We start from the raw sequence: 24,549 nt of genomic DNA on the forward strand, positions 1-24,549 counted from the left end.
TAAAAAGAGAAAGAAAAGAAAAAAATTGCATTGAAAAAACAAAAATTTAAACTTTTAAGATGTTAATTTCACAAGTTTCAAGATAATATTACTATTTTTAGTTACCTTAACCAGTGCCCCGGGGCACCGGTTAGCATTTTCCTAAAAAGAATCATAAGATATGATGTGCCAAAAAAAAAAAAGAATCATAAGATACTCCGAAAATAAGGGCATATGCATTTATTACGCTAAAAAACTTTTTATTGTTTTACTTGGAAAGGTAACAAACTAATAGACTGTTTTTTTTTTTTTTTTTGGTATTCAAACGGCGGATAGACTGTTTTTTATCTTGAAAATCAAGTAAAATCTAAATAAATATTATCTTGATATTCTTGACAGCAAAGTAAATAGTCCGTTAGTAAAAAAAAGATTTGTGTCCGTAATTTATCTTGATTTTGACAGCTAGCACTGCATTTAATGCACAGTTAGGGTTTCTTACCCATTATATATATTGAATTCACTAACTCACTCTCTCATCTCTCTCGTTAAACCTTTTCTCAGCTAATTAAATAGCATTCAGTTAGGGTTTCTTACCCATTATAGATATTGATCTTTTTATTCAGAGTAGTTCACGTTTGTCGCTCAAGAAACTTCTTCAAAAACATTAACCAATCTTGTAGCACTTGGTCTTCACATTATTAAACCATTCATCATCACGAGTCTCAATTACACAAGATGAAAGAAACCAAATTAGGCAAGAATCAAAGTTTCAAGAATCTCAACTTGAAACATAGAAGTTCTCTAGTTTTCAAGATAAAAACCAAAGTCAGTGTCTTCACTCCTGATGAACATGATGCAGCTGATGGTCTTCTCTTGTTGCAAACCCTATTCCAAAAGAAGGAGGTTATTAGAAAATTCAAAATAACTTTTCGTGGCAAAAAGATTTGTGAAAGAATCTACAACAACAATAGGTCGATCATTTCAAAGAACAATGTTCACATTCTTTGCTAGCAAATCAAGATTATGTGACAGTTTGGATGTTCCGTCATTCAGAAACCGATGATTTATGTGTTGCTCTTAGTGTAGAGTATAGACTTAAAGTATAGGAATTTGATGAATCATTGTAGTAATATTTTCACAAATTATTAATTACTGGGTTAGTTTTAAGACTTCTTTATTTTTTGTTGCATTCTTGTAGTGTTCATAACACTACATACAGCATTGTTTTGTAATTATGTTGATGCAACCGATCACGATATATATGAATTGAGACTCACAGTATTTTCTTTTATCTTGATATTTTTAGGTCTTTTATTATTTTGCTTATTACTTATTTTTGTTCTTCAATATGCGCTTATAATTTGTCATTAATTAACACGCTTCTTTAGTATTAGTGGATACAAAAATTAATAACTAGGAATGGTATCCAAAGTATTCTATTTGTTTTCTCTACCCAAACTTATCCACATTTTTCATTCCTAATTAATCTTAGTCCATAAGGGACATTACGGTGTCCCAAAAGCGTCCGAAAACACATAATAGGGTAAAACAGGGCTGTCAAAGGCACTTTAAGCGCACTGGCTGGCTTTAAGCGCGGGGGAGCAGGGGACACACACTGTTGTCTGCATTCTAGGCGCAGGAACTGCTGCTATGTTTTCCTGCACAGTTTTCTGATGTTATCTAATTAATTCGGTCCAATATCAACACTATTCTAGATGCGATGAAGATCATGTTAGCCATAACTTTTTTTTTTGACTAAATGTTAGCCATAACTTAACAACATAACAAAGGGAAAAAACACTAAACATAAATTGATTCACATGCATCAAATAAGTCATTGAGAGAAGCTAATTAATGGGTACTAATTCTCATCAAATATAACAACACTAATCATATGAAAAAAAAATAGTTTTTAAACTACCCAAAACCCAGTCTAATTCATAACATGGTGAAGATCTAATTTGGTAAGTGAGCTATCTAATCCAAAGGAACTCACCTCTTTTAAATGATGATCAATCTTTGTTTAAGCTCGAGATTCCATTTTCAAGTCACCAATTCCTTAAAAGTCCTTTAATTCCTTCTATACTCTGATTTGTTGTAAACTTGATTAACGGGAGAAGGTTGAGACGTGAATAATGTCCAGAAATCTCCATAATTAATTCACCAACTTTAGAATGCTCATAGTTAAATCCAACAACTCTCAAGATTTAGAAGCTACAAGCTGTACACTACCAAGAGACATCATCACCATCCTACAACCTGTTCCTATATCATTATGCATACATGCATGCATGCAGCCTTTCAATTTTAAACACAAGTTATTCCTTTGTAAATTATCTATATGAAGCAGCAAAACCACATAGAACTACACACCAAAGCTGTGTATCAAAGTAGTAAATAATCCAATATTATTTATCATAACTGCGAATAATCCAATATTATTTTAAAAAGAATAAACTATCTATATGAAGCAGGGTGATATTACCAATATGAAGCAGCAAAACCACATAGAACTACAGGGTGGTATTACCTATTAGAAGTGAACTGAAAAGAATAAACAAAGAACAACATCAAAGAACTTAAACGTCTCTAGTCTCTACCACATTTTCATGAAGCAAAAGTTATATGCACATAACAAATATAGAAGTGGTACGGATCTTAGAATGAGAAGAGAACCCCAAAATATCCAAACTTGTGAAATATGAGTAAGAAACAAATAACTAGTTTGTACATGAAATAAAGAGAGTCCTGTCAAAGTCATTTACACCTGAATATGTACCAACAACAAAAGTAGTGTGAAAAAGTTCAGCAAAATCTCTTCTAACTTGTGGATAATCCAACTTCAAAAAACCTATAACTACACTAGCCACCACCATCAAGGGACTTGGACAGGAAGCACCCTAACTGTTAATGATCATGCCAAGCACAAAACAGGTTTACCGAAACCGCAAAAAAATACATTCAACTAATAATAAATGAAAAGACTAAAGCAATTTTTGATCTATTTACCGAAACACACACAAACACATCATAATTCAGCTACTTAGTTCAACTAGTTAAGATTATTGTGTCTAAACTATGGACAGATATATCATCATTGAAAAAAAGTTCACAACCAAAAATCACATCATAATTCAACAAAAATTAAAAAATGTCAACAAAAATTATTTAGGCTATATTTCAATTCAATATAGTTCAACTTGCACTCTTAACCCTAATTTCTTAATTAATCTTCACTCTTAACAGATTTTTTACTAATATCAGAAATCACGTTTGCAAAAATCACTTAATCAAACACAAAAATGACCTAAAATCACCAACATGCAAACACAAATTGCACTTCGATATAAGCTCAGAGAATAACAAAATGGAGAGAGAGAGAGAGAGAGAGAGAGAGATTTCACTTACAGTGTGGACTCTTCAGTGTGTAAGAAACGAAAATTGTGCTCAGAAGAAGAAGAAACGAAATCTTCAAGTCCGATTTAGCTCCGATGAAGAAGAAACAAAATATTCAATCCGATTTAGCTCCGATGAAGAAGAAGAAGAAGAAACGAAATCATCAAGTATGATTTAGCTCCGAATAAGTGATTTTGCGCCGAATAAGTGATTTTGCTGAGAGTTTGCATTTAAGCGATTTTGAGTTGATTTTGTTGGGAATGTAAAGCGAGTTGAAACATTGCTGGGAAAGGATTTTGGTGGGAATGCGACTTTGTGAGCGCTTTTGTGTGTCATTTTCAGAAAGCAAATTTCAAGTCACTACAAAAACACAATAATCTTTAATTGTTTTTGTCTGCGCTTTTTTATTTCCAGAATTATAGTTGACTACAAAAACACAATACTTTTATTTTGGTCTTTTTTTTTTCTATGGTTAATGAAAGTTCTATTTTTTTTTATTGTTGACATTGTGAAACAATTTGACCTAAGTTGATCTCAATTTTCTCATGAAATCATTTATTGCCCTATAGTTGGTTTTCCGTGACATGGTACTTAGGTGTCAAAAAATACATGATTTGTGTCATTTATTCTTAAATTTTTCTTTGTTTGGCATCTAACGAATTGAACTTGTGTTCAAGTATCCGATTTATTGGATTCCAGTTGGATCTTCAAGTCCGACTTTGTGAGCGGGAAAGTAATTTCCAAAAAAGTGCTTTTGTGTGTCATTTTCAGAAAGTAAATTTCACTGTCACCAGTCACTACAAAAACACAATAATCTTTAATTGCTTTTGTCTGTGCTTTTTATTTCCAGAATTATAGTAGATTGACATTATCAAAATAATATTCAAAAAATAAAAAATTAATAAAAAGTCAAACATGGAATTACAACAAAATAAAGTAAATAAAAAAAAAAGTCATGTTAATTTGTGATCTAAGGAGGTATGTTAAGCTACTAAAAATAGAAATATATCATTTAACGATACAAAAAATTTAATATTTAGGCAATTGAATACATCTACCTTAAGCAATGTTAACGTTCTCCAATAAAAAATATTAAATTAAAGTCTTCAATTTTGTCAAAAGAATAAAAAATAAAATGTCTTAAAAATTATAAAATATTAAACACATTAAGTGCCCTTGCTTCTACGAAGTATTCCCTCTGTCCCAAAAAATAAGGAAAAATTGGCTGAACAAAGTTTATGTATCTAGTCCAAATTTTTAACCAAATACATCAACTTTCTTTGACCAATTTTCCATTATGTTTTGGGACCGAGGGAGTATATAAATTAGGCTTAAATGCAGTTTTGCATCTCCTATTTTGATTAAATCGGAATTTTACCACCCATGTTTTAAAATGCGGACTTTTACCCCCCTGTTTTATATTTTTTTTGGATTTTGCCCCCCCACCAAATTCTGCACAAAATATGTTTTTGAGTCTCAACTTCAAAGGTTCGCACAGAACTCAATTTGGAACCATAATTCACCAAACTAGTACCGAAATGATCGCAATCGAATTAGTTTTCCACAGAATCAAACTATACTAATTTTGGAGTTACAGCGAGAGATTAATTACTATTTTAGTGAAGGTCTATCCAAATTAATTATTGTATGGAACTGCTACTTGTATTTTTGTCATGTCTCTCACCCTGAAGCTCATTTTGTTAATAGTATTTACATGTCTGGAAAGCTAACGAAATTACCCATGTTGTCATTTCAATTTTGTCGAATTTGAAGTTTCGATGTGTTTGGTAGATGATGTTGAATTTAAGGTCAGAAGTAGATTTCTGCAGAATTTAGTGGGGTTTGATTCTGTGGAAATCTAACTCTATTTTGGTCATTTAAGCATCCGTTTGGTGAATTATTGATCCAAATTGAGTTGTGTGAGAAACTATGGAGTTGAGACTCGAAAGCAAATTTTGTGCAGAATTTTGAGGGGCAGACCTTCACTAAAACGGTAATTAATCTCTTTCTGTAACTCCAAATTTAGTGGAGTTTGATTTTGTGGAAAGCTAACTCGATTACGGTCATTTAGGTATCCGTTTGGTGAATTATTGATCCAAATTGAGTTGTGTGAGAAGCTATGAAGTTGAGACTCGAAAGCAGATTTTGTGCAGAATTTTGCGGGACAAACCTTCACTAAAACGATAATTAATGTCTCTCCGTAACTCCAAATTTAGTGGAGTTTGATTCTTTGGAAATCTAACTCCATTACGGTCATTTCGGTATCAGTTTGGTGAATTATTGATCCAAATTGAGTTCTGTGCGAAGCTTTGAAGTTGAGACTCGAAAGCAGAATTTTAGGGGGGCAAAATCCAAAAAATTGTAAAACAGGGGGGTAAAAGTTCGCATTTTAAAACAAGGGGGTAAAATTCCGATTTAATCAAAACAGGGGGCAAAAGTGCATTTATTGCCCTTGGTTTTTCGTGACATGGTACGTAGGTGTCAAAAAGTACATCATTTGTGTCATTTATTTCTTAAATTTTTCTTTGTTTGGCATCTTAGGAATTGAACTTGTGTTCAGGTATCCGATTTACTGGATTCCAGTTGGATCATCAACACTAAAAAATTTAGAAGTGTCATTTCTAACTTTTCATAATTTGTCAACTTAATCAATCTGTTAATATTAATAATTTAATATAGACTATTAAGTTTCTATTATGCGTACATGATTTTATATATCTCTTCAGATAAAAATCAATCAGAGTTGCACAATGGACACTTGAAAGTGTCTCTTCCAAATTTGAAGGTACCATCATGATCATAGCCACTTTACTAAAGGCTGGTTGGCATTAGGAATCTCTATAGTAGGAAGCTGAAATTTTCAATGACTCGAATTTTTCTTTAATTAGGATTAAATCAATGACTGTATCTTGACAATTTAGATGTTTTTTCTCCCCACCTGTGAATCTTTTATTCCCCTGAATTTCTAATTTTGCCCTTGAAAAAAACTTCGGTTTGTAGAAAACCGAAGTTTTTTTTTTGCCTTGAAACAAATTTCGGTTTTTAAAAACCAAAATTTACTCTGAATTTGCACTAGTAAAAATTCGGTTTCTACGAACCGAATTTTTCTGCAAGGGCAAAATTGGAATATTGGGGGTATAAAAGATTCACGGGAGGTGGGGAGAGAAAACATCGACAATTTATTGTGGTTGATTATGATATTTGAGTTTTTTTTTTGACAAAATTATGATATTTGAGTTAATTTGAATAAAATTTGTAAAATCGGTGTGCTCTACATTTTCCATTATTAATTATTTATGCATATAATTAGTGTCTAGAAAAATTCAATATACGACCTTCAGGCATATTTTTAACCTCTTGTACCCCTATACCGTAAGACATTCAAAATTGGCAGTTATATGATTACGCATTTCCAGTGCTTTATTTCGGTTAATATTTTTGTAATTGTGAAGCCAAAGAAAATTTTAAAATAAGAAGTGATATAATAAAAGACACTAAACAGAAAATCAAGTTAAAAAAAAAAACTTGAATAATATTTTTACATCGGAAGCTGAATAACTATTATCAAGAGAGATTATTATATGAAAGAAAATAACTATAATAAATCCAAAATTAATACTCAATGCCTTGAATTATATTAAACGAAATAAGATATTACAACTTCTCAAAAATCCCCTAACAACTTACTAAACTTGGCAACATATAATATAACAACTACAGTTGCAATTCGACCCTCTCATTATTTTCTTGTGAATCAAGCCCTTCTTAAAAGAGCCATTTCGGTAGGTTTTAAATTGAGTCATTAGAGGAAATGAATAGCAGACCGCGAAAAGCAATGCAACATCAGCTTCTAACAAGGCATAGTTTCAGCATTAGTCCCACACGAGCGAAGAGTATCCGAGTATGCGATAAAACGGGTGTTAGATCCACAAATGTGTTGGCATATTTCTTCAACCTTCATAGATTTCTCATTGTCTAAACCACAACTATAAACATTTTCCTCCGTTGCAAAAACTAACAGATCACCGTTCATAATGGTAAACCCGGTAACATTAGGATTTTCCTCCTTCAATTCCAATGCTTCCACTCTCACTTCCAAAAGCTTTTCCCATGAACTTGACTTATAATCTTTTAAAATCCAAATTGTAAAACCAGAATCTCTTAATTTCACCAAACAAATGGAACTATTGGAACTTGTCACTTTACCCTAATTGAATATGTTCATGTTACACATGTTATGACAATCTTTTATCGCCTCTGTTGGCAACTTAAGCAAAGTTGATGTGTCATTTTCCAGATTATAAGACATTATATATGGATCATAAAAAGCACTTGATTTCGTAAAGTAAAAAGCACTATCCGAGATAACATGAATGGCTTTGTTATGAAACACAGCCATGTCAAATTTCATGTTTCTTCCACCGGGGGAAAATCTATTTGCCATTGTTTTCCATGCGCCTTCTTTTCCATGATAAACATTGCATATGTAAGTTGGTGACCATTCCTTGAAATTTGTCTCTTTAAACAAAAACACCGAGTAATCATCTAGGTTGCTACGGGAGCAGTCTAACATGATATTAATATTTGCAAAATTATCGTTTATTTGAAGTGACTCTGGGATAGGAATCGAAGACCGAGACTTTGTGATTGGGTTACAAATGAACAAGTCAAGTGAATCATCATTAATGGTGCGGCAAAGAACCAAACCATTACAAGAAGCTAAGACAGAAACTGAATTTGATAGGAATGTAAGAACATTATTAGGAACACCAGAAGATTGTTTCTCTTTAGGTAAAGAATGTAACTCAACTCTTTTTTCGAACTTTTGCCTTGTTTTCTCGGGTTGAATGAAGAAACATGTGTCATCCTTCCGCAACAAATTACGAGTTTGCTTTGTTTTAAAAGTGGTTTCTTGTGAAAATTTAGAGAATGTCTCACAAGTTGAATTGAACTTACAAATACTTTTTGCCGGTAGCCATGAGAATATCTCAAAAGCAATGTCATGAGGTACTTCCATGTTGTTGAGAAGGAAAAAGAAAACAAAGTGAGAACACTAAAAACAGCAAACGTGATTAGAAAGTGTGAAGTGAGGGAAACTATATTTGGTACACTCATATATAGTTGAAATATGAACCCTAAAATAAATCTCAAACAATATCTACTAAAATATCTTTTAAAAAGATAAGATTTATTAGTTAAAAAGATATGTGATTAATGAAAATAAGGGGATTTTCAAAAAAAAAAAAAAAAGGCATCTGCATTTATTACGGTAACAAACTTTTTATTGTTTTACTGGAATGGTAACAAACTAAAAGATTTTTTTTTTAGCTTGTTAAAGCAAGTCAAAATAAATTTATCACATTTAATTAGATCCATTCCTTATCCAAATGTGATACTGTGTGTAAAAAAAATAAAGTTGTGATAATGCGTCTATATTAAAAAAATGGATAAATAGAAGAAAAAAATTTGTGTCAAAAACTTATTATTTTGATATTCTTGACAGCTAAGTAAATAGATTTTGTTATCTTTTTAACAGCAAGCACTGCATTTAATGCACAATTAGGGTTTCTTACCCATTATATATATTGATCCTTTTATTCAGAGTAGTTAACACTGAATGTTTGTCGCTCAAGATACATCATTAAAGTATTAAACCATTAAACCAAATTAGGCAAAATTCAAGATTTCAAGAATCGCAACTTAGTCTTCACATTATTCTTCACATAGTAAGCTATCCAATACCCATTCCGTTCACGCTCCCATTACACAAGACAACATGAAAGAAACCAAATTAAGCAAGAACCAAAGTTTCAAGAATCTCAACTTGAAACATAGAAGTTCTCTAGTTTTCAAGATAAAAACCAAAGTCAGTGTCTTCACTCCTGATGAACATGATGCAGCTGATGGTCTAGTTTTGTTGCAAAACCTATTCCAAAAGAAGGAGGTTATTAGAAAATTCAAAATAACTTTTCGTGGCAAAAAGATTTGTGAAAGAATCTACAACAACAATAGGTCGATCGTTTCTTGCCATTGTTAAAAGAAGGTGAAGATGATGAAGAAGGAATATATGTCACTGCATATGACATGCACGGCAAAGTGTTCAACATGAATTTCAAATTAAAGAGTATAGACTTAAAGTATAGGAATTTGATGAATCATTGTAGTAAGATTTTCACAAATTATTAATTACTGAGTTAGTTTTAAGACTTCTTTATTTTTTGTTGCATTCTTGAAGTGTTCATAACACTACATACAGCTTTGTTTTGTAATTATGTCGATGCAACCGATCAATATATGAATTGAGACTCACAGTATTTTCTTTTATCTTGATATTTTTAGGTCTTTTATTATTTTGCTTATTACTTATTTTTGTTCTTCAATAAGCACTTATAACTTGTCATTAATTAACACGCTTCTTTGGTATTAGTGGATAAACAAATTAATAACTAGGAACGGTATACTGATAATTTCTTACCTGTCCTGAATCAACTTATATTACATCTAATCCAAAGTATTCTATTTGTTTTCTCTACCCAAACTTAAGCAATTGGTTAAACTAACAGCCACATTTTTCTTTCCTAATTAATCTTAGTCCATTAGGGACATTACGGTGTCCCAAAAGTGTCCGAAAACACATAATAGGGTAAAACAGGGCTGTCAAAGGGACTTTAAGCGCACTGGCTGCGCTTTAAGCGCGCGGTTGCAGGGGACACACACTGTTGTCTGCACTCTAGGCGCAGGAACTGCTGCTGTGTTTTCCTGCACAGTTTTCTGATATGTTAGCTAATTAATCCGGTCCAATATCAACACTATTCTAGATGCAATGAAGATCATGTTAGCCATAACTTTTTTTTTGACTAAATGTTAGCCATAACTTAACAACATAACAAAGGGAAAAAACACTAAACATAAATTGATTCACATGCATCAAATAAGTCATTGAGAGAAGCTAATTAATGGGTACTAATTCTCATCAAATATAACAACACTAATCATATCGAGAAAAAAAATAGTTTTTAAACTACCCAAAACCCAGTCTAATTCATAACATGGTGAGGATCTAATTTGGTAAGTGAGCTATCTAATCTAAAGGAACTCACCTCTTTTAAATGATGATCAATCTTTGTTTAAGCTCAAGATTCCGACTTCAAGTCACCAATTCCTTAAGAGTCCTTTAATTCCTTCTATACTCTGATTTGTTGTAAACTTGATTAACGGGAGAAGGTTGAGACATGAATAATGTCCAGAAATCTCCATAATTGATTCACCAACTTTAGAATGCTCATAGTTAAATCCAACAACTCTCAAGATTTAGAAGCTACAAGCTGTACACTACCAAGAGACATCATCACCATCCTACAACCTGTTCCGTATATCATTATGCATACATGCATGCAGCCTTTCAATTTTAAACACAAGTTATTCCTTTGTAAATTATCTATATGAAGCAGCAAAACCACATAGAACTACACACCAAAACCGTGTATCAGAGTAGTAAATAATCCAATATTATTTATCAAAACTGCAAATAATCCAATATTATTTTAAAAAGAATAAACTATCTATATGAAGCAGGGTGGTATTACCAATATGAAGCAGCAAAACCACATAGAACTACAGGGTGGTATTACCTATTAGAAGTGAACTGAAAAGAATAAACAAAGAACATCAAAGAACTTAAACGCTCTAGTCTCTACCACATTTTCATGAAGCGAAAGTTATATGCACATAACAACTATAGAAGTGGTACGAATTTTAGAATGAGAAGAGAACCCCAAAATATCCAAACTTGTGAAATATGAGTAAGAAACAAATAACTAGTTTGTACATGGAATAAAGAGAGTCCTGTCAAAGTCATTTACACCTGAATATGTACCAACAACAAAAGTAGTGTGAAAAAGTTCAGCAAAATCTCTTCTAACTTGTGGATAATCCCAACTACAATAGCCACCACCATCAAGGGACTTGGACAGGAAGCACCCTAATTGTTAATGATCATGCCAAGCACAAAAAAGGTTTACCGAAACCGCAAAATAATGCATTCAACTAATAACAAATGACTACGTGTTATAATAAGAAAAACACAATGAAAAGACTAATTTTTGATCTATTTACCCAAAACACACACAAAAACATCATAATTCAGCTACTTAGTTCAACTAGTTGAAATTATTGTGTCTAAACTATGGACAGATATATCATCATTGAAACAAAGTTCACAACCAAAAATCACATCATAATTCAACAAAAATTATTTAGGCTATATTTCAATTCAATATAGTTCAACTTGCACTCTTAACCCTAATTTCTTAATTAATCTTCACTCTTAACAGATTTTTTACTAATATTAGAAATCACATTTGCAAAAATCACTTAATCAAACACAACAATAACCTAAAATCACCAACATGCAAACACAAATCGCACTTCGATATAAGCTCAGAGAAGAACAGAATGGAGAGAGAGAGAGAGAGAGAGAGAGAGAGAGAGAGAGAGAGAGAGAGAGAGAGAGAGAGAGATTTCACTTACAGTGTGGACTCTTCAGTGTGTAAGAAACGAAAATTGTGCTCAGAAGAAGAAGAAACAAAATCTTGAAGTCCGATTTAGCTCCGATGAAGAAGAAGTAGAAGAAACGAAATCATCAAGTACGATTTAGCTCCGAATAAGTGATTTTGCGCCGATTCGGTGATTTTGCTGAGAGTTTGCATTTAAGCGATTTTGAGTTGATTTTGTCGGGAATGTAAAGCGAGTTAAAACATTGCTGGGAAAGTGATTTTGGGAGTGTAAGCGATTTTGGTGGGAATGCGACTTTGTGAGCGGGAAAGTAATTTCCAGAAAAGCGCTTTTGTGTGTCATTTTCAGAAAGCAAATTTCACTGTCACCAGTCACTACAAAAACACAATAATGTTTAATTGCTTTTGTCTGCGCTTTTTTATTTCCAGAATTATAGTTGACATTATCTTCAAAAAATAAAAAATCTTTATAAAAAACTAGTAATAGATCCGTCGAAACATTACGACAATATTTTTTTAAATTATATTTTGGTAATCAAAATTGGTTGCAATTCTAAATATTTAAATTTAAAGTAATAATTACATATAATATATTTATATATCAGTTAGAAATTATTTCGTGTAAAATAGTTTTTTTTTTATTTTTTTTATTAGTGAGAACTTATCACACATATCATAATTATTTTGAAATTTTTATCAGTGATAATTTATCCCGTATATGATAGTTAAAACTTATATATCAGTTTGTACCAAAAAATAATAATTATATATCAGTTAGAATTTACCCCGTGTAAAATGGTTTTTTTTTGAAATTTTTATTAGTAAGAACTTGTATCACAAATGATAATTATATTAAATTTTTTATCAGTGATAATTTGTCCCGTATATGATAGTTAAAATTTATATCAGTTAGAATTTATCTCGTGTAAAATATAGATTTTATTTTTTACTTTTGAAATTTGAATATCATAGTTTGCCTCTAAAAGATAACTCAAGACAACTTGCAAAACAAATAACATTGTCACATGCATTTGTTTTCAAAAGTAACTATGTGACTTGTGGCTTAGTTAAAATGCAACTATGTCTTTCAATAAAGTAACATTTGCACTCACAAGATGAAATATGGCTTAGATGACTTGGTTACTTGACAAATGTTGTGTACTTTTAGTTCGGTTTTGGACATCAATTATCCTTATTTAGGACACATGGCAGCAAATTAAGTAAGGGTGTTTTTGACTTAACCAGAACAATCAACTTTCTTATATAAATTAGATTAGATTAATAAAAAGTCAAACATGGAATTACAAGAAAATAAAGTAAATAAAAAAAAGTTCATGTTAACTTTTGCTTCAAGGGCAAGTGTTAAACTATCTAAAAATAGAAATATAACATTTAATGATACAAAAAATTTAATGTTTAGGAAATTGAATACATCACAAGTTCAATAAATTTTTTTCACATTTATCTTGATGGTCACATGTTAACATTCTAAAATAAAAGATATTAAATTAAAGTCTTCAATTTTGTCGAAAGAATAAAAAATAAAACGGCTTAAAAATTATAAAATATTAAACACATTAAGTGCCCTTGTCTTGCTTCTAGAAAGTATATAAATTATAAATAAACTTCACTCTCAGCACAAAACACAACACATAAATCTTTGATTCTGTTTTTTACTCTTCTGTCCAATAATTCAAATTTTTTCTCTCATTGTTTCATTCTAAAAAACTGTTGTAAATCCAATTCTTTTGCTATTACAATCATGACAAACTCAAGTGGTTCCAATTCCAATCAATCATCTAAACAGGACTCACGTGTAGATTCTTACGAGTCCACATTGTTAAGTCCTATAGAATGAATAACCTGAATAGTCTCGTATCTTCGTTCCTCCCTTCTGTCAATATTAATTGTTCACCTAAGGTATTAAACTGAATACTTTTATTTTGGTCTTCTTTTTTTTCTATGGTTAATGAAAGTTCTATTTTTTATTGTTGACATTGTTAAACAATTTGACCTAAGTTGATCCCAATTTTCTCATGAAAATCATTTATTACCCTATAGTTGGTTTTCCGTGACATGGTACGTAGGTGTCAAAAAGTACATCATTTGTGTCATTTATTTCTTAAATTTTTCTTTGTTTGGCATCTAATGAATTGAACTTGTGTTCAGGTATCCGATTTACTGGATTCCAGTTGGATCATCAACACTAAAAAATTTAGAAGTGTCATTTCTAACTTTTCATAATTTGTCAACTCAATTTATAAGTATAATATATCCATCTTTTCAATTTGTTAATATTAATACAGACTATTAAGTTTATTAAAGGATGGTTGGCATTAGGAATCTCTATAGTAGGAAGCTGAAATTTTCAATGGACTCGAATTTTTCTTTAATTGGGATTAAATAAATGACTGTATCTTGACAATTTATTGTGGTTGATTATGATATTTGAGTTTTTTTGACAAAATTTTGATATTTGAGTTAATTTGACTAAAATTTGTAAAATCTGTGTGCTCTACATTTTCCATTATTAATTATCTATGCACATAATTACTGTCTAGAAAAATTCAATATATGACCTTCAGGCATATTTTTAACCTCTTGTACCCCTTTGCAGTAAGACATTCAAAATTGGCAGTTATATGATTACGCATTTCCAGTGCTTTATTTCGGTTAATATTTTTGTAATTGTGAAGCCAAAGAAAATTTGAAAATAAGAAGTGATATAATAAAAGACACTAAACAGAAAATCAAGTTTTAAAAAAAAGTTGAATAATATTTTTACATCGGAAGCTGAATAACTATTATCAGGAGAGATTATTATATGAAAGAAAATAACTATAATAAATTCAAAATTAATACTCAATACCTTGAATTATATTAAACGAAATAAGATATTACAACTTCTCAAAAATCCCCTAAAATCTTTCTAAACTTGGCAACATATAATATATAACAACTACAGTTGCAATTCGACCCTCTCATTATTTTCTTGTGAACCAAGCCCTTCTTTAAAGAGTCATTTCGGTAGGTTTTAAATTGAGTCATTAGAGGAAATGAATAGCAGACCGCGAAGAGCAATGCAACATCATCTCCTAACAAGACATAGTTTTAGCATTAGTCCCACACGATCGAAGAGTATCCGAGTATGCGATAAAACAAGTGTTAGATCCACAGTTGTGTTGGCATATTTCTTCAACCTTCATAGATTTCTCATTGTCTAAACCACAACTATAAACATTTTTCTCCGTTGCAAAAACTAAAAGATCACCGTTCATAATGGTAAACCCGGTAACATTAGGATTTTTCTCCTTCAATTCCAATGCTTCCACTCTCAATTCCAAAAGCTTTTCCCATGAACTTGACTTATAATCTTTTAAAATCCAAATTGTAAAAATAGAATCTCTTAATTTCACCAAACAAATGGAACTATTGGAACTTGTGACTTTACCCCAATTGAATATGCTCATGTTACACATGTTATGACAATCTTTTATCGCCTCTGTTGGCAACTTAAGCAAAGTTGATGTGCCATTTTCCAGATTATAAGACATTATATATGGATCATAAAAAGCACTTGATTTCGTAAAGTAAAAAGCACTATCCGAGATAACATGAATGGCTTTGTTATGAAACACAGCCATGTCAAATTTTATGTCTCTTCCACCGGGGAAAAATCTATTTGCCATTGTTTTCCATGCGCCTTCTTTTCCATGATAAACATTGCATATGTAAGTTGGTGACCATTCCTTGAAATTTGTCTCTTTAAACAAAAACACCGAGTAATCATCTAGGTTGCTACGGGAGCAGTCTAACATGATATTAATATTTGCAAAATTATCGTTTATTTGAAGTGACTCTGGGATAGGAATCGAAGACCGAGACTTTGTGATTGAGTTACAAATGAACAAGTCAAGTGAATCATCATTAATGGTGCGGCAAAGAACCAAACCATTACAAGAAGCTAAGACAGAAACTGAATTTGATAGGAATGTAAGAACATTATTAGGAACACCAGAAGATTGTTTCTCTTTAGGTAAAGAATGTAACTCAACTCTTTTTTTGAACTTTTGCCTTGTTTTCTCGGGTTGAATGAAGAAACATGTGTCATCCTTCCGCAACAAATTACGAGTTTGGTTTGTTTTAAAAGTGGTTTCTTGTGAAAATTTAGAGAATGTCTCACAAGTTGAATTGAACTTACAAATACTTTTTGCCGGTAGCCATGAGAATATCTCAAAAGCAATGTCATGAGGTACTTCCATGTTGTTGAGACGGAAAAAGAAAACAAAGTGAGAACACTAAAAACAACAAGCGTGATTAGAAAGTGTGAAGTGAGGGAAACTATATTTGGTACACTCATATATAGTTGAAATATGAACCCTAAAATAAATCTCAAACAATATCTACTAAAATATCTTTTAAAAAGATAAGATTTATTAGTTAAAAAGATATGTGATTAATGAAAATAAGGAGATTTTCAAAAAATAAAAAATAATAATAATTATATTATATTATTGCATCGCGTTCTTTTACTTACCATCTTCAATTCATTGTTCTTCTGGTTCGAATTCGAGTTTCCGCTCCCAATTATTTTCCTGCGTTTTCTCTTATTTTCAATTTCTCCAAATTTTCATACAATCAATTTCTCCACTCGTTGAATATCAACACTTGTTTTTCTTCGAATTTCAACTCTACAACAAAATCCTATTCAATAATTTTCAAAACCCTAGTTCATTCCATGGCATCGAAAAAGAAGCAATCGGAAGGAATCGCTTTATTATCCATGTACAACGATAACAGTGACGACGAAATGGAAGACGCCGAAGAAGAAGAAGAAGAGAACGTGATGCGCGAAGAGGAGCAAGATGAGGCCGCTGAACAAGTGGCGGAGGAAGATTTGGCAGCCGATACGGATAGAATGACGGTTGCTGATTCCGGCAACGAGGTAGCCGGTGATGGTTTTACTCCGACAGAGAGGAGTTGGACGCCATTGCAGGAGCAACTAAAGGTTGAATTGAGGAGCAGTAGAAGTGCTACGCTTACGATAATTGATTATGGTCACGATGAAGTAGCAATGTCACCTGAACCTGAGGTACTTTTCTTCTCATTCAGAGCCTTTTACGATTATACTCTGAAATGTAATGGGTGTTAGTTGGTTTTTGTTGCAGGATGGAGAGATAGATGGTAGTGGTAGAGTCATGTTTGGGGATCAACTTCACGTAACCAATGGTAAGTTGAATTTTTGTTTCTCATTGTGATTGTTCATTTTTAACAATTTGTATTATTGCTTAGGAATTGCAGTCTGAAATGGTAATAATAAATAGAAGGTTTATATTCAATTTTCACATGTTGCCTTTGCTTTGCTGTGTTTGTTCGATTTCATTACTATCGATTTGTGTATGTTGTCTATGCTATGAAGCGCGCACATACACTCCTTGGACTAGGCGTGTCCTGGTGTCGGACACGCATCAGTGTCCGACACATATGATCACATTGAATTATGTCATTTTCTTAAATTATTATCGTGTCGACGTGTCAGTGGCATGTCCGGTGTCTGTTTATGTGCTTCGTCGTTTCTATGTCTCGTTTACTTCCTAATGTAATGCATTGCTGCAGGTGATTTGTTGGATAGAACATCATCGGGAACAGTCCAAGTTTTGACACCTAATAATCAAGCTAACACTCCCCAATTTTCCGAGACATTGAAATCTGATGCCTTGTATAATGACGACATGATTAGGCCTGATGATGCAGAGGTTGAAGGAGAAGCAGATCATGATGAGGATAAACCTGTAGATCCATTGGATAAATTTCTTCCTCCTCCACCCAAAGTTAAATGCTCAGAAGAGCTACAAGTAAGTTCTGTTAAAATGGTATAATATAAGAATGCCATTTGGTTATGTCATAAAGAACTAGGCAGTTGCTGAATTAAACTGGTGTGATTTGGTCTTGATCTGCATTCTATATTCTTTACTGCCAATGAATTCATACATTTTCTTAGCAATTAGAGGATTGAATTCAACTTTTTTATCTTGTTAACTTTATTTGTTGGTCAGCATCTGTGCATTTCCTAGGCCTCTCTTTCTTAGCATCTACTAATTTACATGATATGGTAAATTGGTAATATTTATACCATACAATTCATATAAGTAAAATGCTAATGGATGCCCTTAGTGCATTGGTTAAGAAAATAAATGTTAAAATATTATGTTGGAAAGTGTGTAATCAAGTTTTTAAAAGTGTAAAAATTGCGTTTTCTAATGTAAAACTCCTATTTTTGCTTCCTTACCTTTTGCCCATTGGAGTTAGGACACTTGTTACCCTTCATATAATTGACCTCATCATCTGTTGGAATTGAAAAGCACTCGATTGTTGTTGCAATCTGGTAAAGCTTTGTGTTCTATGTAGTGGTCAGGAATAGGTAGTTTGTAAATAGAATCTCTTGCTTTTGGTAGTTTAGTTACGTTTAGACTTTTCAAATTTATTTCCTCGTCAATTTTCATCATTGCCTTTAAATTGATGTCATTGCAGAGAAAAATAAATAAATTTCTGGAGTATAAGAAAGCTGGAAAAAGTTTTAATGCAGAAGTTCGCAACAGGAAGGACTATCGAAACCCTGACTTTTTACTGCATGCTGTAAGGTACCAGGATATTGATCAAATAGGGTCTTGCTTCAGTAAAGATGTATTTGACCCTCATGGATATGATTCAAGTGACTTCTATGATCAAATAGGTCTGTAATTTGCTCTTCTCCCTCCATTTTGGGCTCAATGTTACTGGTATTTGTGTGTAATTTGTTCATGTTTTCACCTTAATTAATTAATGTATTTATTTAATAGGTCACAAACTAATTGTAGTGCTGCACATTTTTGAGTTCATCTATATTTTTTGCCACTGAAACTTGGGCTTTTGATGGCTATTTGTTTTCCTGTTCTCATGATAACTTTGAGACTATCATTCAGGCTGACTTACTAGAACCTGTGTTAGAGTAATTATGATAAGTTTCGTGAAGTATAATTGATCAGACTACATATTATGAATATGAACATCAGTAAATTAGAGAAATTTTGACTTGCCTTTGATTTTTTTATTATTAGTTTTACTCTACTGTCTCTCCCATAATTTTTGACAAATTTTGTTGGTCTTGACTTGGCAAACCAATATATGTTTAGTTGAAGTGAAGCATCTGTTCTTGTTATTTCATGATTTTTGCATGTTCCCTTGTGTTCATCTACTAATTAGTTTAAAGTAAATACTGCAAATAGTTTTCCTATCTCAGCTATTTTATTAGTACACACTTACGTTATTAAGACTTGGAAAGGAGAGCACAAATGTAAAGAGGTAATAAACAATAGATCAGCATACTATGGGTGGGTAGCTAAAAAGGTGGCGGATAAATTAATGTCTAATGAAATTGTTAAAGTTTCAGACATAATGAGTGACATGTGGAGGAACCTAGATGTTGGAGTATCATATAAAAGGGCATTGAGAGCAAAAGCAAGAGCAAGTGAGATTGTTGAAGAAAATGGTGCAAAACAGTACACACTGTTATGGAGGTATGCAGCTGAACTTAAGAAGCATTCTAAAGGTAACACGACAGAAATAAGTGTTCAGAGGATAGCCCCTACCATCAAACCTAGATTTGGAAGCTTTTATTTTAGCTTTGACGGATGCAAGAAAGGGTTTATGGCTAGCTGCAGACCTTTTATTGGTGAAATTCCTGGCACACAGTGGACAGGTGTTGCTCAAGGTGTAGCAACACTTGTCTGTTGTAGACAGATGTTGTCACTGGTGCGCCAACACTTGTCTATAAACAGAGCAAATAACATAAAACAATACAAACAGTAAAGTAAATAACACACGAGAGTTGTTAACCCAGTTCAGCCTAAAGCCTACTCTGGGGGATACCAATCCAGGAATGAAGTCCACTATCAGCAGTATCACTTCGAAGCTAAACTCACCCGTTTACAACTTCTCACTTAATCACTACCCAATGACCCTTCTACCTAGGAACTCCTAGATATGAGACCCCGTCCCAATTCCCACCTTAGCAACACAGACAGCGCTGCTATTCAATTACACAAGCACAACAGGTGGAGACACACTCCTAAGAAACTAGGATTCACTCTTGCTTAAAAGCTTGCGAGTAAACCACACAACACAATAGAACAATCTCCGTACTTCAAAGCTTAGGAGAAGTTCATACTTACAACTCAATAACACTCAGGTCCTAAGCTTGCATCAATGAGACACAAGATAGGCTCACAATTAACACTCTAAAATCCCTAAAAACACACACTTTGTAATACACGATTTTAGATACTTGAAACCATATGCTTGCCTTCGTATTTATAGTAGTAGAACAACTTGGGCTTCAAGACAAAATTAGGGCTTCTAGAATTGCGGCAGCAGTGATATATTTTTGAAAACAATAGTTATATTTTTGAAACCGCAAAAATATATTTTCCAAAAATATAATTCTTTTGGAAAATAAAACTAGGGTTTAGCTGCCTCATGAAACACATTAAACACGTGCGCCTTCCTCTGTAAGAAACCTTGAAACAATTCTTCAAACAGATCTTCAAAAGATTGAGTAGAAAATAATAACGTCTAGCTGGCGCGCGCAGAACAGAGTCAGGTGTTGTTCCAAAGTGTCACAACATTTGTCACAACACTTGGGGTCAGCACACTTGTCTCAACACTTGGCTAAAATATGTTTTTGCAAAATGTAGCCAATATACAAAAACCCAACAATTGGTCTGGAAGGATGTAATTTGAAAACAAAGTTTGGCGGACACCTTCTGATTGCAGCTGGAAGAGATGCTAATGATCAATATTATCCATTAGCATTTGCGGTTGTTGAAAATGAAACACAAGAATCATGGAGATGGTTTGTAACCTTACTACTAGAAGATATTGGAGCTGACAAGAGATTGGTATTTATTTCTGATCAACAGCAAGTAAGATTAGATGTGGGTTGTCTATTATTGGATATGATTTTTGTTATGCATCTCATTTATTATGTTTGTTTATCATTGCAGGGTTTAATACCTGCTTTTGAAGACATGTCCGACAGAGTGGAGCATAGGCTGTGTTTGAGGTCCTTGTACGATAATTTCAAAAAGAGGTTTAAAGGAGGTGAAGTAATCAGGGATTTGATAATGGGAGCAGCCAAGGCAACCTACCAACAAGAATGGGAGAAGAAAATGAATGAACTCAAGTCTTTGGACAAAAAAGCATGGGAGTGGCTAAGTGCACATGATCCAAAATTATGGTGTAAGCATGCTTTCAGTTTCTATGCTAAATGTGATGTTGTTATGAATAGAATATGTGAAGCTTTTGATGCAACAATGTTGGTAGCTACAGACAAACCAATAGTAACAATGTGTGAATGGGTAAGAAAATACATCATGAATAGGATTGCAAGCATTAAATATGAACTCCGGCTTGGTAGTTGGAACAATAGGATCATGCCAATGCCAATGAAGAGGCTGAACAGAGAAATCGCATTAAGTGCGGGATGGTTGCCAATATGGTCTGATGATGATAAATGTGAGGTTGAAAAAATTGGGGGAGGTAATTCATTTGTTGTGGACCTTGCCAACAGGACCTGTTCCTGCAATTTTTGGGAGCTGGTTGGAATTCCATGCAGACATGTTGTGGCTGCAATGACGAGAAGATCGCAGACACCTCAAGATTATGTAGATTATTATTATTCCAGAGATGCTTATGAGAAATGCTATAGTTTTAGTGTGACTCCAATCAATGGTGAAGAAATGTGGCCATGTGTAAAACATGAGGAAATGTTACCACCAAGTTGCAACATAGGTCCAGAGAGACCAAAGAAGCGAAAAAAGGTTAGCCGAAGAGTGCCCGACGAAGTCAGAGTCTATGTTGATAGGCCTTCAACATATAAATGCAAAGCTTGTGGAATACGAGGTCACAATGCCAAAGGTTGCAGAAATACTACAAAAGACCCGCTAGCTCCACCAGGGAAGGTAATAAAAATGTTTGTGTTGTTATTGTTTTTAAACTTTTTTTTTTGTTAACTTAAACCTTTTTTATTATAGAGGAAATCATCTGAAGAGGGAGGTGCACATGCTTCATTACAAAACACTTCTACTGCAGCAGATCAAAGCACTTCATCTGCACAAGTTGAAACAACTGCAGCTGCACCAATCCAAACCACTACCTCTACACCAGTGAATGTCGGAGTACATCGTGTGAACAAAAAAGCAAGGATTACACAACCAATAACAATCCCACATTCTGCTACATCAGAATCTACTCAAAATCACAATCCGACAACCGCTTCTGCAACGGCTTCAAAATCTCGCAGAAAACAGATAAATATTGATTGCAGGCAGCTGAGGAGGAGCGGCAGGATTTGCCGAGGCAATCCAGTTCAAGTTGATCGGGTTGAACCGGAACCAGATGTTGAAATTCAACAAGTAAATGCCGGCACGTCGAATTTGAAAGGTCCTTCTGCAACGGCTTCGAAATGTCGCATAAAACAGAAAAATGTTGATTGCAGCCAGCTGAGGAGGAGCGAAAGGCTTTGCCGAGACAATCCGTTTCCGGTGGATCGGCTTGAACCCGAACCACATGTTGAGATTCAAATTGATCACGCTGACACGTCTAATTTGAAAGGTCCTTCTGCAACGGCTTCGAAATGTCGCATAAAAAAGAAAAATGTTGATTGCAGCCAGCTGAGGAGGAGCGGCAGGCTTTGCCGAGACAATCCAGTTGCGGTGGATCATGTTGAACCTCAACCACATGTTGAAATTCAGATTGATGACGTCGAAACATCAAACTTGAAATCTCCATCTAAGGTAAAAGCCACGGCATCTTCAAAAGGTTCGAAATCTAAAAAACCGGTCAAAAAACTTGATTTCACAAAGCTGAGAAGGAGCGGCAGGACATTCTATTCCGGTCCAAAGCTAAAACTTGGTGCACCGGGGACATTGAAAGACAATCCAATTACCATCGATGACATTGAAGAAGGAGATGGTGAAATTAATACGGATGATGTCGACAAACGAGGTGCCGATTTAACTCGAGAGTTTCATGATTTGACTCAACAACAGTTTTATGATCCAAGAGTTGGAATATGTTTAGCAGCAATGAGAAAATGGCCATGAGAAAGTTACCCTGATAATGTAATATTGATGTTTTAGTTAATATTGATGTTTTAGTTGAGTAGTTGTATCATTGTTGCGTTATTTTGATTGTATTGAACTAGTTAGTGCATCTGTTGGTTAAACAATTTATCATTTGGATGCTTACCACTGATATGTTTGTTTTGAATGCTACATTTGTAGTACTTTCGTGTCCTTATTTTGTCAAATACTATGATCAAGTGTTATGTCAATTTGTCCAACTTTTATGTCAACAATCTGTGAAGGTGATGCTTAATGTATGTTATACTTGACAAGCATGGATCAAAGCTTGTGTTTATAAGACAACCATAGCAGAGCAACTTCTAAAAATATTGTAACACCATTGTATTCTGTGTTTATCAAAAATCCATCTAATTTATTAAAAGATTCTAAACAATTGGTGTATTCATGCTGCACTTGGCTAAGCTATCAAGTAACCTGAGAGGAAAATGAGACAATTTTGCAGAAAATCTCAAAAAATTACCTGCATATTCGCTTTTTTCTTAAAAAATTGTGTTTGAATCGTCTCAAAAAAACCATTTCTATTTCATATTCAAATTCAATTGATACAGTGAACTTGATACATTGAATAACTCCAACTCAAAAATAACATCATTGTCACTACTATCACTTTGTTCTTGTCGTTAACAAGATCTGCAACATTCTTGCAGTTCCCAAATCCAATCACATCAACATTCTTGCAGTTCCCAAATGCAATCTCAGCAACATTCTTGCAGCCAATTTCTGCAACTTTCAACCAAGCCATGGGTGGATGAAAACACAAACAGAAATTATGTCAATTTTATTCCTTCAATGATTCTTCGATTTGATCATGGCCATGGGTGGATGAAAACACAAACAGAAAAACGATGAAGAAGACGACCCATGTGAAATACCAACATTCTCCCTCGTGTAAATGAATTACGAAAATTATTATTTAATATGTGTCACGGGAATATTCGCCCAAGATCCGGTTTTTTTGTCATGCGTACCGTGCGCAGCTGATGATGCATGCGCACCGTAGACGGCGCCTAAAAAAACAAAGATAAATACCAATTAAGGATCCTTATTTGATTCATTAGGAAGTAGGATCCAAAATAATTTTCTTTGATTAAAGATATTGAATCCAAATAAGGATCCAAATAAAATTAAATGGATCAGAAAATTCATTACTAACCATCCCGGCAGAGCCAGGATCCAATTTTATAAATTCTTTACTAGAAAACAAAAACATAATTTTAGAGTTTTGGTGTGGACTTTTCATAATACCAACAATACCCTTGATTTTTTTTAGTAACAAAAAAATCTTTTATTAACAAACTCATCATAACATAAGACACATTTTTTTTACCAACAAATTTTTTTTATTAATAAACTGACCAAAACATAAGACGTTCCACGACTGCCTGACCCACCAATAATATATAAATTAGTTGAATATACATATACAAATGTTATCTTACTAAAATATTGGAGGACAACATCTCTATAAGTTGTGGGGT

The 24,549-nt window shown here is 33.2% G+C and overlaps 2 protein-coding genes, 2 long non-coding RNA genes and 1 pseudogene across 6 annotated transcripts; 1 reads left to right on the plus strand and 4 right to left on the minus strand.

Annotated features, from left to right (window-relative positions):
• Nucleotides 1–409: 409 nt before the first annotated feature.
• Nucleotides 410–3,748, minus strand: LOC123884543. The gene is made up of 3 exons (XR_006800870.1): nt 3,388–3,748; nt 1,976–2,523; nt 410–864 (listed from the first exon to the last, which is right to left on the minus strand). It is a non-coding gene; the product is annotated as an uncharacterized LOC123884543 (long non-coding RNA).
• A 3,177-nt stretch (nt 3,749–6,925) lies between these two features.
• On the minus strand, nt 6,926–8,435 carry LOC123884594 (annotated as a pseudogene).
• Nucleotides 8,436–8,922: 487 nt separating this feature from the next.
• On the minus strand, nt 8,923–12,245 carry LOC123884679. 2 transcript variants are annotated; one of them, XR_006800916.1, is made up of 3 exons: nt 11,905–12,245; nt 10,476–10,841; nt 8,923–9,301 (listed from the first exon to the last, which is right to left on the minus strand). It is a non-coding gene; the product is annotated as an uncharacterized LOC123884679 (long non-coding RNA). The 2 variants fall into 2 exon arrangements; XR_006800903.1 differs by having other exon boundaries at nt 10,476–11,020.
• Nucleotides 12,246–14,828: 2,583 nt separating this feature from the next.
• Nucleotides 14,829–16,267, minus strand: LOC123885042. The gene has a single exon (XM_045934294.1). It carries the CDS (start codon nt 16,148–16,150, stop codon nt 14,984–14,986), a length of 1,167 nt encoding a protein of 388 aa, XP_045790250.1. The 5' UTR covers nt 16,151–16,267; the 3' UTR covers nt 14,829–14,983.
• A 181-nt stretch (nt 16,268–16,448) lies between these two features.
• On the plus strand, nt 16,449–23,259 carry LOC123884755. Of its 2 annotated transcripts, none has more exons than XM_045933989.1 (8): nt 16,449–16,980; nt 17,057–17,117; nt 17,505–17,743; nt 18,420–18,621; nt 19,312–19,599; nt 20,646–20,848; nt 20,930–21,886; nt 21,959–23,259. In XM_045933989.1, the coding sequence occupies exons 1-8, from the start codon at nt 16,627–16,629 to the stop codon at nt 23,027–23,029; spliced, it is 3,375 nt and encodes a 1,124-aa protein (XP_045789945.1). In that variant the 5' UTR covers nt 16,449–16,626; the 3' UTR covers nt 23,030–23,259. The 2 variants fall into 2 exon arrangements, with proteins under 2 accessions (XP_045789945.1, XP_045790010.1); XM_045934054.1 differs by having other exon boundaries at nt 16,450–16,980; nt 19,318–19,599.
• The last annotated feature ends 1,290 nt before the right edge of the window (nt 23,260–24,549 follow it).

The sequence above is a fragment of the Trifolium pratense genome, linkage group LG1 (genome assembly GCF_020283565.1).
Source record: "Trifolium pratense cultivar HEN17-A07 linkage group LG1, ARS_RC_1.1, whole genome shotgun sequence".
In the NCBI taxonomy this organism is placed as follows: Eukaryota; Viridiplantae; Streptophyta; class Magnoliopsida; order Fabales; family Fabaceae; genus Trifolium; species Trifolium pratense.

Coding starts and splice junctions, on each gene's coding strand:
- LOC123885042 (XM_045934294.1), bottom strand. CDS start 16,150: ATGGAAGTACCTCATGACATTGCTTTTGAGATATTCTCATGGCTACCG.
- LOC123884755 (XM_045933989.1), top strand. CDS start 16,627: ATGGCATCGAAAAAGAAGCAATCGGAAGGAATCGCTTTATTATCCATG. Junction 17,118..17,504: donor TCAACTTCACGTAACCAATG/GTAAGTTGAATT, acceptor GCATTGCTGCAG/GTGATTTGTTGGATAGAACA. Junction 17,744..18,419: donor AATGCTCAGAAGAGCTACAA/GTAAGTTCTGTT, acceptor ATGTCATTGCAG/AGAAAAATAAATAAATTTCT.